This window comes from Nematostella vectensis, chromosome 11 (assembly GCF_932526225.1).
Source record: "Nematostella vectensis chromosome 11, jaNemVect1.1, whole genome shotgun sequence".
Classification (NCBI taxonomy): Eukaryota; Metazoa; Cnidaria; class Anthozoa; order Actiniaria; family Edwardsiidae; genus Nematostella; species Nematostella vectensis.
The window spans coordinates 11,327,597-11,341,629 of NC_064044.1; the positions used below are offsets into that span (position 1 = coordinate 11,327,597).

At 40.5% G+C, this 14,033-nt stretch overlaps 2 protein-coding genes across 5 annotated transcripts; one reads left to right on the forward strand and one right to left on the reverse strand.

Annotated features, from left to right (window-relative positions):
• Positions 1–288: 288 nt before the first annotated feature.
• On the forward strand, positions 289–1,814 carry LOC5504397 (nucleolar transcription factor 1-B). Its single transcript, XM_001625254.3, has one exon. The coding sequence runs from the start codon at positions 312–314 to the stop codon at positions 1,287–1,289; it is 978 nt and encodes a 325-aa protein (XP_001625304.3). The 5' UTR covers positions 289–311; the 3' UTR covers positions 1,290–1,814.
• Positions 1,815–2,412: 598 nt separating this feature from the next.
• On the reverse strand, positions 2,413–14,033 carry LOC5504399 (coiled-coil domain-containing protein 6). Of its 4 annotated transcripts, none has more exons than XM_032372728.2 (9): positions 13,763–14,033; positions 11,888–12,037; positions 10,288–10,416; positions 9,874–9,977; positions 9,476–9,636; positions 6,887–7,043; positions 5,205–5,308; positions 4,313–4,425; positions 2,413–3,426 (listed from the first exon to the last, which is right to left on the reverse strand). In XM_032372728.2, the coding sequence occupies exons 1-9, from the start codon at positions 13,982–13,984 to the stop codon at positions 3,364–3,366; spliced, it is 1,203 nt and encodes a 400-aa protein (XP_032228619.1). In that variant the 5' UTR covers positions 13,985–14,033; the 3' UTR covers positions 2,413–3,363. The 4 variants fall into 4 exon arrangements, with proteins under 4 accessions (XP_032228619.1, XP_032228620.1, XP_032228622.1 ...); XM_032372729.2 differs by having other exon boundaries at positions 4,313–4,374; positions 13,763–14,032; XM_032372731.2 differs by having other exon boundaries at positions 4,313–4,374; positions 5,205–5,290; positions 13,763–14,031.

Consider the following 14,033-nt stretch of genomic DNA (forward strand, 5'->3'; position numbering starts at 1 on the left):
ATAGGTTTCATAGGCTTTCATAGGCTTCATAGGTTTCATAGGTTTCATAGGTTTCATAGGCTACATAGGTTTAGGAAACCTATGTAGTTTGTATTTTTCTCAAACTAACACTATTTTTTAATATGTAAATTATTGCTCGCACCCGGCGTAATTAGGCAGAACATCCCTTTTCATTACTTTTGAAGCGTTTTAGTTCTGCTTAGCTTTTTGGATATATATAAACACTTCCATATAGAGTTAAATTGAGACTTGTGTTTATTGTGAGCTTCCCTACTGATTTTTGGGCTTCCTGTGCTAACTTTTCTTCCGCGATGATCTGGGACCCAGTGTATCGGTTGAAAATGGCGGACGCATGTGAATTGAGCAGCGCGAAAACTCAACATACCAAGAAAATGCCTTCTAACACGAAAAGAAAAGCCGATGTTAGTGAAATTGTTCAAACCCCTAAAAAAATTAAGAAACCCTCGCCAAATCTCAGGCAGTGGACGAAGGAAGAGGAGCTACAATTGCTCAAGAAAGTCCGCGTTGCTTTGGACGAACAGGAGAATACAACTGGAAAGCATGGTATGTACCTGAAGTCATTAGATCTAAAAACAGTTACACTACCAGGCTTCTCAAATGAAGAAATACAGACCAAGTTCCACCGGCTATGTCAATCAGTGAGAAAGATGAGAACTGCAAGGGAAGTAATTGAAGATATTAAGGTCCCTTCTCATGCAAACAGGTCACCAAAGACGCCAAAGCCTTTTGTTGACCCAAATCAGCCGAAAATGCCGCTGACGTCTTATTTCAGATACTGCCAAAAACACCGGGCCAAGTTAGCCAAGAAGTATCCTAATTTGAAGAGCACCGAACTGGCTGCAAAGCTATCGAAAAAATGGAGGAAAATGTCCGAGGAGAGGAAGAAAGCATACTCTGAGCAGTATGAAGAGGAGAAAAAGGAATATGAAACACAACTGCTAGATTTCCTGAAAAATAAGTACCCAAATGTAGAGCCCCCACTCAGTGCCTTTGAGCTATGGGCAAACCAGGCGCGAAAAGATTTACTTGTTAGCAACCCTGACATTTCTGCAAAGAAACTTAAAAAGAAGCTCAAACGAAAATGGAAAGAAATTGACGAGAAAGGCAAGAAAACCTGGATAAAGAAAGAAAAAACTGAAATGAGGAAATATCAGAAAAAGATTAAGGAAATTGCTGTTACTCCTCGTGCCTTACTGCATACTGATACAGAGAACGGCTTCAAGCATACCGACACTGAGAACAGCACAAAACATAGTGACACTGACTGAGATGTTTGGGTGAAAGAGTGCTAAAAGGCAGGCAGTATTGTATCTTGACTTGCATTTAACTTTTCAGAAAGTTTCACCATTCTTGCCTACAGTTTTTTAAATTTGTTATATATTTTACTAGTTATTAAATTTAAAAAAAAATCTGCAAGGTTTTATATAACCAAAAACAAAAAAAAACATTTCAATGCATTTCAAAGAAAAAAAATATATATTGATTTATGGGCTTGTGTCCAAGTGAGAATCAGTATATGGGATACCATAGAAACCTCATGAAGTGGATTGACAATAACTTTGGATGGCCAAGATTAAGAAAACTGAAGCAGATTAGGTCATGTATGTACATACAGTTCTATTTAGAGACAAACATCAAGATATTTTAGTGGGGGTGCCAGCACTTGTATGGGGTAACTTTTTCTTAGTCTTTTAATCTGATGTATCTAGCAAAAACAAATATTAAGAAATGTATTGGAACAGCCACATTGTGCAGAATGTTTTTAAATGCAAATAACAAAACTAGTGGTCAGAGTAATTGTCAATTAATTGGTTGATAAATTAACTGTTTCCGTATAGCATGAAGTTTCCCTAGTCAGTGTTTGAATAGCTCATTTCTGCTATTGTTTGGTTAGCACAGACTGGTGCCGAAATAAGACATGAAAGCGGGGCTCTAGATATTTGTCTAAATAATGGTAGCAGGAATATTGCAGATGCCCCTTTTTTTTCTCCCTCAAATAAGAATACAGCAAAGCGATAATGGAAAGAAAGAGATATTGGCAAGAGCTTTTCACAAAGGTTGCAGAAATGAAGCAGTGGCAAATTTTCAAAATCTTATCGCTTAGCCTTATTCCTCTTTGAAGGAGATAGCCTTTCTAATCCTCAACTTTGTAACATGGAAAATCTGTCAAACAAGCCACTGCAACCATATTCCATCTTGAAGACAAATGCACAGAGCCTCAATTTCATTCCTGATTTCAGCACCAGTCTGCGCTTGCCCAGCAATAGCAGAAATTATCTATTGAGTTTCAGTACAGGTGTGATGTGTTGAAGAAATACCCTTATTCTGTTTATTTTTGCAGTAGGTGGATTAAAGGTGGTGGACTCAACCCTGTCTACTGAACACACATTGTTCACCCTTCATAATATTTATTTCTGTTTTTCAATTCTTACAATCAATAGTTCATGGAACCTGTTAGACATGAGAAAGTTAGGGAGGAGAAGGGTCATGATATGCGAAATGAAATGAAAGAATTTTAACACCTCGCACACCATCTCATCTTGCACTATAAGATTTTCTTGTGAATTAACACTCCCGCAAAATAATTTGGTTTGTTTCACAAAGTTCCATGCTGTCAAATATGGCATACAGTACGTGCTTGATTTTAACGAGGCACAGAAACCACACCATTTAATAAGCTGGTTTATATTTATCTCATTTAACCTTAGCACTAAACATGTTTCACCACCAGGTTTAAGGGTTGTTGCCAGGATTTTTAATAGGAGTGGCCCAAAAGGCCCCTATAAGACATTTAATCTTGTATTTAAATGATATCCATACATCTTCTCTATTTGTTTGGCTGCAAGAAGGGATGGGAGTCCTTTGAGCCCTCCCCTAGTTATACCCATGGGTTTCCTCAACAAACTCACTATCATAAAATTAACATGTAGTGGAACTTTCACAAACTCGTGGTGAAGTCAATGAATAAGGCACTAATGACTGGGGCAAGGGTAGTTACCAGTTGGGATAGCAGGGTCAGGAAGTGCCTTGCCCTAAACCAAAATCCTCTGTTAACTAAAAATCCATGACTTTACGTTTTATATATCAATGCCTCTTTTCAGATAAATACCCCTAGGTTTCCGAGGCTGCAAGGGGTATTGAATTGGCACAATAGTTTAATACCTCTGCTATAGTGTGTGTTTTCAATTACCCTCATAGGAACACTGACCAATACAGGCTAAAAACAAAAGATCATAACAACTATTGTTACTGCATCAAGGAGACAACTCTAGTAATTACTATATCTAGCAGTAAGGCTGCTCTTTGTGAATTCTCTCCATTCTGTTACTATCCCAATATTTCTTATGAGCCCGAGGATGGTCTGGGAAGGCTGGAACTGCTGGGGGCGGCAGGACTGTTCCGTCTCTACAAATAAACGACAATGGCATTAACATTACCAATCACAGTAACTGCAGCAACAAACCACGGGAATTAGGATACTTCCTATTTTATATAGAATCTAAGTACAAAGTTAGGTTCGGAGAGGGCTCGGGCTTGTCACAAACACTAAAGAGGCTATGGTTACACAGTACCGTTCAAATGTTTCGAGACTTGAAAACAACGATTGCTAGGGTTTTTAGACAAGAGAAATAGAAATATAACAAGAGGCAACTAAAAAGGATTTCGCTAACTAAGAAGGCAGGCGACATTTTGGATTATAAGGTTAGAAATATTTTATTCGCTGAGTTCAATATTCAACATAAATTGGGGATTCATGTTTATTTTATAAAGAAATCGCTGACAAACTATCCTAATTCCCGTGAACAAACCAAGACAAACACAGTATTAACATTACCAAATAACAACAACAGCAAACCAAGACAATAATGGCATAAACACTACCAAAACACAGCATCATCAACAAGAAACGAAGACAACAAAGGCATGAACATTACAAAAACACAGAAAGAGCAACAAGGAACCAAGACAACAAAGCATGAACATTACAAAAACACAGAAACAGCAACAAGGAACCAAGACAACAAAGGCATGAACATTACAAAAACACAGAAACAGCAAGAAGGAACCAAGACAACAAAGGCATGAACATTACAAAAACACAGAAAGAGCAACAAGCAACCAAGACAACAAAGGCATGAACATTACAAAAACACAAACAGCAAAAAGGAACCAAGACAACAAAGGCATGGACATTACAAAAACACAGAAACAGCAACAAGAAACCAAGACAACAAGGGCAAGAACACAAAGGCATGAATGCAATGATGGAAATATAGACATTATAACTCACTTGTATGTGATGATGATGAGTGGGCGGAGATGAGCCAAGAGGCAGAGAGCTTGACAGACTCCCTGTTGAAGAATATCGGCTCATGTGAGGAGAGGGAGGGGTGAAACCGTAACCTGGAACATAGATAGGTACCGTGAGGTGGGAGGGAGGGGTGGACATGGATAGGTACCGTGAGGTGGGAGGGAGGGGTGAACATAGATAGGTACTTTGGGGTGGGAGGGAGTGGTGGAAATGGATAGGTACCGTGAGGTAGGAGGGAGGAGTGGACATAGATAGGTACTGTGAGGTGGGAGGGAGGGTGAACATAGATAGGTACTGTGAGGAGGGAGGGGTGGACATAGATAGGTACTGTGAGGTGGGAGGGGTGAACATAGACAGGTACTGTGAGGTGGGAGGGAGGGTGAACATAGATAGGTACTGTGAGGTGGGAGGGGTGAACATAGACAGGTACTGTGAGGTGGGAGGGAGGGTGGACATAGATAGGTACTGTGAGGTGGGAGGGGTAAACATAGATAGGTACTGTGAGGTGGGAGGGAGGGGTGGACATAGATAGGTACTGTGAGGTTGGAGGGGTGAACATAGATAGGTACTGTGAGGTGGGAGGGGTGAACACAGATAAGTACTGTGAGGTGGGAGGGGTGGACATAGATAGGTACTGTGAGGTGGAAGGGGTGGACATAGATAGGTACTGTGAGGTGGGAGGGGGGGTGGACATAGATAGGTACTGTGAGGTGGAAGGGGTGGACATAGATAGGTACTGTGAGGTGGGAGGGGGGTGGACATAGATAGGTAATGTGAGGTGAGAGGGGTGAACATAGATAGGTACTGTGAGGTGGGAGGGAGGGGGGAACATAGATTAGTAATGTGAGATGGAAGGGGAGGGGTGTTTTACCGAGTGGTACAGGGCTAGATATTGTCCTTTCGCGATGAGCCCTCTCTCCACCGCCTGGAGTGTGTGATGTCATCTCATTAAAATGTCTACAATGAAATAAATATCTATATTGTTTTCTTAGCAGGCATAACTTATTCTGCATGAATGTGCCATATTTTCAAATATATCTGCCTTTTGCCATGGGCACTATTGGTAACCATTTGGGAACAAGGTGACTTTTTGTCTGAGCATGCGCATCACATCCCATGTCTAGGGCTGAGTAGCGAGATTCACTCACGATGTTTACAAATATGATGAACTTTTGGACCAAAATTTTCTGCTTTACGCACGCAGGAAGGCTTTTCTCAGAGGATGTCTATGTCAGTATGCTATTGCAAGGTATCTATAGAGTTCATTTAGCAATTTGGCTATTTAATGTTGCGTTTCTCAACTTTAGAATCTCTGCGGGATATGCGAATAAATCAGGTCAAAGAGCGATGGACGGAATATTACATTTGTTAATTATAGAATCTGAAAGGTAGAAAACAAAGGATTTATAAACATACACTATTTCCTGATGTAAAAGGTTTGTTATTATCTTAAACTGTTGAAATCAAGCTTAGGTTTGCAGAGCTAGACGGTGAATTAGTCACAAATTTTTGAAATTGCATAAAATTACAATTATTGAAACAGAACTAAAACATGCAGGCTTTTTACCACACTATCTCAAATATTGGTGTGTTCCATGAACATTAGCTTAGATGGGTAGCATGATTAATTTATTTTGAAAATTGGGGAATACGACGAATAAGCACAATTATAATACCACATAGAGTTTCAGGGCTCAGTAATACACATATTGTATTGTACATTATGACATTTTGGTTAATAAAATTCGTGACTGAAAAACAAATCTTGTTCAAGTTTGAGTATTCGGCTGCGCCTCGTGCGACTCTTACGCTACCATCGTGCTCTAAACTATGCGCGTGCTTCCAGAACTGCATATATGCACGCTAAGAATGGACCATTCCTTTAAAATGGCCATATATATGTTAAAAACATTCTCACGTAGTTTATTTGCAGCTCTTGACATTTCCCGGTAAATTTGGTTGCAATCGGTGTAAAATTCATTGAGAAATAAAGCTATTTAAGAAGAAAAATCATTTTTAAAGGGAAAATTTGGAATGTATAAAGAAATGCTTCAGTGATTCCCGGACAATAGTGAATTAAGAAAAACAATGGGGCATTATTTTGAGCCCGTGTTACAAGTGGCCAGTCCAAGCGCATGCTCCTGCAAAAAGTCACCCTGTTACATTTAGGTGGTCTAGGCAAACAAACAATAAAAAATTCAGATTTTGACAAAGGTTTTTAAATATAAAGAGGAAGATTGAGAGTTTGTTCTAAAAATCAAGACCTCTGCCACGGTTTTTTCTAAATTTGGCCCTCTTAAACAGGGGCAATCAGAGTAGTAATTCACTGAACACGGATTAATTAAGTTCAAATTGGCATCCATAGCTCTGTAAGAGGTTACTAGAACCATCTATTAACCTTTTCTATCTAACTACACACATAAAATCAACATTTTTCTTAACTACCAACATAGGGTTTAACCAAAGGCATGTCCAGGCTCTGGACATGAGCCTGCTAAAACAATATATTATATTGGTCTTACATCATCATCATCATTTAATCAGAATACATACCTCTCATCATCCATCTCTAAGCTGGATTCACTCTCTGATAGTTGTCTACTTAGGGCCTCACGGCGCTCCATTTCACGTAAAAGTTTTCTCTGCAATCTTATATTTTCCTCCTTGGTCTGTCTCTCCTCCTTTGCATAGGCTTCCATTTTCTCACAATCTGATTAACACAAAAACATCAACTAATAGGGCCAAACTTTCAATTTTCTTGCCTCAGTCTAAGTCTGTGTGATGATTTCTGTACCATAATGCTGTATTCACACCAAATCCATGTTTAGTTAAACAAGGTTTTTCTTTGCCTGATAACTTGCCAAGTATCTCATTGTGTTGAAGTCTTACAAGCTAAACGATGACTTAGTGACATGTACAGCACAGTCTATTCAGTTTGTTCTTGGTTCTGTCCACTCTTGGGAGATTAAGATTTAAACCAGTTTAATTATTTAACCAAACTGGTTTAAGTGCTGGTGTGAATGTGGTATTAGTGATGTCATATGTAATATCATCCATCCAACTCTCCTCTCTTAGTCCCCTAATGATGTTATATGTATGTTATATCCTCTCTTAGTCCCCTAATGATGTTATATGTGATATCATCCATCCAACTCTCCTCTCTTAGTCCCCTAATGATGTAGTTATATGTGATATCACTCCACCAAGTGTCCTCTATTCATGTTGTTGTGTGTGATACCACCCTAGCAACTCTCCTCTCTTTATGATGTTGTGTGATACCACCCTAGCAACTCTCCTCTCTTTATGATGTTGTGTGATACCACCCTACCAACTCTCCTCTCTTTATGATGTCGTGTGTGATACTAGCCCTTCTACTCTTCTCTTTGAGTGTCTTAAATATGTTATGTTTTACCTCAAACTCTTATCTCTTAGTGATGCCATGTGAGATGTTACCCTTCAGTACACATCTCTTAGTCTTGCCATGTGAGATGTTACCCCTCCAATTCACCTCTCTTAATGATGCCATGTGAGATGTTACCCCTCCAATTCACCTCTCTAAGTGATGCCATGTGAGATGTTACCCCTCTTATTCTCCTCTCTTAGTGATTCCATGTGAGATGTCACCCCTCCAATACACCTCTCTTAGTGATGTCATGTGAGATGTCACCCCTTCAATTCACCTCTCTTAATGATGCCATGTGAGATGTTACCCCTCCAATTCACCTCTCTAAGTGATGCCATGTGAGATGTCACCCCTCCAATTCACCTCTCTTAGTGATTCCATGTGAGATGTCACCCCTCCAATTCACCTCTCTTAGTGATGCCATGTGAGATGTTACCCCTCCAATTCACCTCTCTTAGTGATGCCATGTGAGATGTTACCCCTCCAATACACCTCTCTTAGTGATGCCATGTGAGATGTTACCCCTCCAATTCACCTCTCTAAGTGAGGCCATGTGAGATGTCACCCCTCCAATTCACCTCTCTTAGTGATGTCATGTGAAATGTTACCCCTCTAATACACCTCTCTTAGTGATGCCATGTGAGATGTTACCCCTCCAATTCACCTCTCTAAGTGAGGCCATGTGAGATGTTATCCTCTAATACACCTCTCTCAGTGATGCCATGTGAAATGTTACCCCTCCAATTCACCTCTCTTAGTGATGCCATGTGAGATGTCACCCCTCCAATTCACCTATCTTAGTGATGCCATGTGAGATGTCACCCCTCCAATTCACCTATCTTAGTGATGCCATGTGAGATGTTACCCCTCCAATTCACCTCTCTAAGTGAGGCCATGTGAGATGTTACCCTCTAATACACCTCTCTTAGTGATGCCATGTGAAATGTTACCCCTCCAAATCACCTCTCTTAGTGATGCCATGTGAGATGTTACCCCTCCAATTCACCTCTCTTAGTGATGCCATGTGAAATGTTACCCCTCTAATACACCTCTCTTAGCGATGCCATGTGAGATGTTACTCCTCCAATTCACCTCTCTTAGTGATGCCATGTGAGATGTCACCCCTCCAATTCACCTCTCTTAGTGATGTCATGTGAGATGTTACCCCTCCAATTCACCTCTCTTAGTGATGTCATGTGAAATGTTACCCCTCTAATACACCTCTCTTAGCGATGCCATGTGAGATGTTACTCCTCCAATTCACCTCTCTTAGTGATGCCATGTGAGATGTCACCCCTCCAATTCACCTCTCTTAGTGATGCCATGTGAGATGTCACCCCTCCAAATCACCTCTCTTAGTGATGTCATGTGAGATGTTACTCCTCCAATTCACCTCTCTTAGTGATGCCATGTGAGATGTCACCCCTCCAATTCACCTCTCTTAGTGATGCCATGTGAGATGTTACCCCTCCTATTCTCCTCTCTTAGTTATGCCATGTGAGATGTCACCCCTCCAATTCACCTCTCTTAGTGATGCCATGTGAGATGTTACCCCTCCTATTCTCCTCTCTTAGTGATTCCATGTGAGATGTCACCCCTCCAATTCACCTCTCTTAGTGATGCCATGTGAGATGTTACCCCTCTTATTCTCCTCTCTTAGTGATTCCATGTGAGATGTTACCCCTCCAATTCACCTCTCTTAGCAATGTGTGTTATGCTTCCACTTATAGGGTACTTACAGTCAGCTTCAGACTTGGCAAGCTGTTGTCTGAGTCTTCTGATCTCCTCTCTTAGTGATGTAATGTGAGATGCTATCCCTCCAACTGTGTCCTCTGCTTCTGTGAATTGCCGCGGCGAGGGGGGCTCAGATATTGGCTCCTCTAGTTTTTCTTGTAACATTCTGGGGTAATAATAAGCAATTATTGACAAGTGGAATAAGTTGAGGTCAAGGGTGAACAACAATAGGTTATTTGTGAGTTTTGCTTATGTCCGTATATTATTTTGTAAATTTTTTTGTATTATCACCAAGATATAACATGTCTCCCTGATAATACAGTATATGTATCTAAGAAATCCAAGTATTGTGTAATGATGATACAGTTTGCCTTCTAGACGAGATGAGTCTACTAGGACTGACCTTTTCTCAGCCTCTAGTCTGTCCATGCGCTTCCAGAGTCTGTTGACCAACAGCTCCTGCTCCTGCTCCAATGTATTCTCCAGGTCGACCTTCTCTTTCCTCAACTGAATAAAACAAATGTATGTTAACACCACCATGTCCAGTACTATGCCATCTTATTGTGCATAAACCAACATCAATACTGTGTGCTCTATATGCAAAAAAAACCTTATAACCCCATAGCCTCTATATTTAAACATCACCCTGATCAAAGTAAACATCACCCTCAGTAATACACCCTCCTCATATCCTGATCAGTACAGAACCATCAGTATTACCCCTTTATATAAACACATCCACCTGATCAGTCTCCCTTGTATTTACTTAATTGTCTTTGAATGGTTTGTTTGGCTAGCTCCCTGCATGTTATCTCACCTGTTCTAATGAAGTTTGTTTGGCTAGTACGTCAGCCTCTAGACGGTCAATTCTCCTCATCAGTTTATTCACTTGGTATTCTTGTTCTTGTTCTAAGGTCTGTTCTAACTGAATCTTCTCTTGTCTCAGCTACAAAGTAAGAACAACATTTACAAAAGTTAAGATGATACCCATGTTGAGGTGGTACCCATGATAAGGTGGTACCAAGAGAGCATAGGATAAGAGAGGGACACTTTGGTATTACCCGCGCGCCATGTCGATTCTGAATCTGGCTATTTTTCGTAACCACCACCCCACAACTGCACGTGAGGATTTGCTCCTTTTATTTTGTCCTACATCCACGCGGGTTGTGTGTTGTTGTTTTGCCAACTCGATAGGAATGAAAAGAGATCATTTAAAATAACTCGGAAGAAGAAAACAAGGTGGTACCCATGATAAGGTGGCACCCATGATAAGGTGGCACCCATGATAAGGTGGTACCCATGATAAGGTGGTACCCATGATAAGGTGGTACTCATGATAAGGCGGTACCCATGATAAGGTGGTACCCATGGTAAGGTGGTACCCATGATAAGGTGGTACCCATGATAAGGTGGTACCCATGATAAAGTGGTACCCATGATAAGGTGGTACCCATGATAAGGCGGTACCCATGATAAGGTGGTACCCATGATAAGGTGGCACCCATGATAAGGTGGTACCCATGATAAGGTGGTACCCATGATTAGGTGGTACTCATGATAAGGCGGTACCCATGATAAGGCGGTACCCATGATAAGGTGGTACCCATGATAAGGTGGTACCCATGATAAGGTGGTACCCATGATAAGGCGGTACCCATGATAAGGCGGTACCCATGATAAGGCGGTACCCATGATAAGGTGGTACCCATGATAAGGTGGTACCCATGATAAAGTAGTACCCATGATAAGGCGGTACCCATGATAAGGCGGTACCCATGATAAGGCGGTACCCATGATAAGGCGGTACCCATGATAAGGCGGTACCCATGATAAGGTGGTACCCATGGTAAGGTGGTACCCATGATAAGGTGGTACCCATGATAAGGTGGTACCCATGATAAGGTGGTACTCATGATAAGGTGGTACTCATGATAAGGCGGTACTCATGATAAGGCGGTACCCATGATAAGGCGGTACCCATGATAAAGTGGTACTCATGATAAGGTGGTACCCATGATAAGGCGGTACCCATGGTAAGGTGGTACCCATGATAAGGTGGTACCCATGATAAGGCGGTACCCATGATAAGGCGGTACCCATGATAAAGTGGTACCCATGATAAAGTGGTACCCATGATAAGGCGGTACCCATGATAAGGCGGTACCCATGATAAGGTGGTACCCATGATAAGGTGGTACCCATGATAAGGCGGTACCCATGATAAAGTGGTACCCATGATAAAGTGGTACCCATGATAAGGTGGTACCCATGATAAGGCGGTACTCAAGATATGGTGGTACTCATGATAAGGTAGTACCCATGATAAGGTGGTACCCATGATAAGGTAGTACCCATAAAAAGGTGATACCCATGATAAAATGGAACCCATGATAAAGTGGTGTTATTATTTGACCAACCTGTGTAAGTTTTCTAGATAAGTCATTTGTTAGGAATTCTTCTTCCTGCTCATAATTCATAGCCAGTGTCTCCTTTTCTTTCTTCAATGACTGGATCTTCTTTAGAAGTGTGTTAGAGATGAATTCTTCCTCTTGTTCTGCTTTAGCTTGCTGCAGAAACAACAAAATCAGCCACATTTAGCCTGAGCGAAGAAAGTATGATCCTGGAATCAATGACATCTTGCCACCATTTGCATATATACATTGCAAAGCATCGGATATTAAAAAACAGAAAAGTTGGGCAGGTGAGGGCCAGACAACATGCCTCACCAGCCAGTTACACAGTTTTTTCGTCTCAAATTCCAGCTCATACAGTGTAAACAATTTTAGAAATGCGAAGTGACTCTATTAATGAAGTAACTCCACTTATATTTTAGTGTTTGGTCAAGCCAAAGAAGAAAAGGGCTAGGTCCTAGGGCACTCTACTAGTAGCCTTCTGTACCTGTAGGCTTTAGATGCTGTTTTCAGCAAGAAAAACCCTCGAAAACCTGAAATCGTAGCTTGTAGCCGCCATCTTGGGTTCGAAATGTTTCCAAACAATAGAAAAAAAGCAGCTACCAACTTTGTCTAGCTTAAATTTAAGAGATGTGACCACAAAGCACTGTTTGAAAACCTAGGTACTGCTTACTAGGTATAGCTAGTGTTTTACTTTGGCGGGATCAAACCCAAAATGGGGGGAAGGATCTATGTCTGGTAAATTTAGTAAAGAATAGCCAGAACTAAGATATGGAAATATTATGGTATGATTTTAACACAATGATTTTGTTAAAGACCATGTGTCAACCACCATTTTGTCATCCTAGCAAAGTACCAAGTATGAAAATGCATTTGGGAAAGATAATGCAAGATTTTATGTTTTACTTTGGTAAGTATAGTATTAAACTTTGTTTTAGACGTATATTTCGAAATTCTAGCATAAAATGTTCTTTTCAATATTAGTTGAAAGCAATAACTAAGGTTTGGCTGACAACAACTCTTTAACATAGCTAGTGTGGCAATATTAGTGATGTCAAGTTATGGTTTGGTTTTAATCTACCTAAATTCACAATATGTTAGCCTAGAAATATCAGTTATCGAATTACAACTCATGTATAATCCTGGCCGGCTCCCAATTGATGTGAGATCTACTTTCCGATTGTGATACTTTAAGTTGACACTTCATAAATGGCATTTTCAGTGGCAATTGTGTTTTGAGGAAGGTTAAACTGAGCATACATATATGCAATAGATACAGTTAAAACTTTGATATAAGGACCTAAAGTATGACCTTCAAACAAGCTAAGTCAAGAAAAATGAATTTATTATAATTAATCATATTTATTTGTTTATTAACAAATAAATATATATGTTTAAATTCTTGATAAGCACCATTTCTTCAAGAACTTGTTGTGGCTAGCTTGATAAAATCTAAGTTCTTTTGTGCAGGTTTTTACAGAGACGCTGTTCTGTGAGTGAATATCTCTTTAAGCAATCTGTCACTTTTTGGTATTCACTATAAGCTGATATAAATAATTATGTTCGAATGAGTGATAAAAGGAATGCAATGAAAAGGGAGGGAGAGAAAGAGAGAGAGGCTAGCGTTCATATTTATGTTCACTGTGAGACGAGTTCATCTCCTTTGAAATGCTAGCAAAATAATCTAAGGTATACGTCAAAGTCAAGTACCATTCATGTATGATGTCTGGAGGGAGAATTTTCCCCTGCGTTTTTTTGAAATGGTTAAACTTCTCGGATTCTAAGGACAGAGACGAATACTTTAACAGTCGAATTTCTAAAATAAATAGAAAAGAGAGAAATAGGAGAGGAATCTAGGTCTTAGGGTCTACCAGAACTTACAATCGAAACGCTTGCTTGGCGAAGGGCCCTGTTTTCTTCTTGTAGAGATTTGCATCTGAGGCGACAAGTATCGAGTTCCATCTTCAAAACTCTGTTTTCTTGCTTTAGCAGGTGTATAAGACCCCTATCACGGTGTGTGGCGGTAGAGGAACCCTCGTCAGCGCTCATATCGCTGTCGCTAAAGGCAGGGCACTCCGCCGAGCTGTTCAGCTGAGCCGCCATCTTGGAAACTCGGTGCGAAACTCTCCCGAGCAAAGCCCGAGAGGTCTTC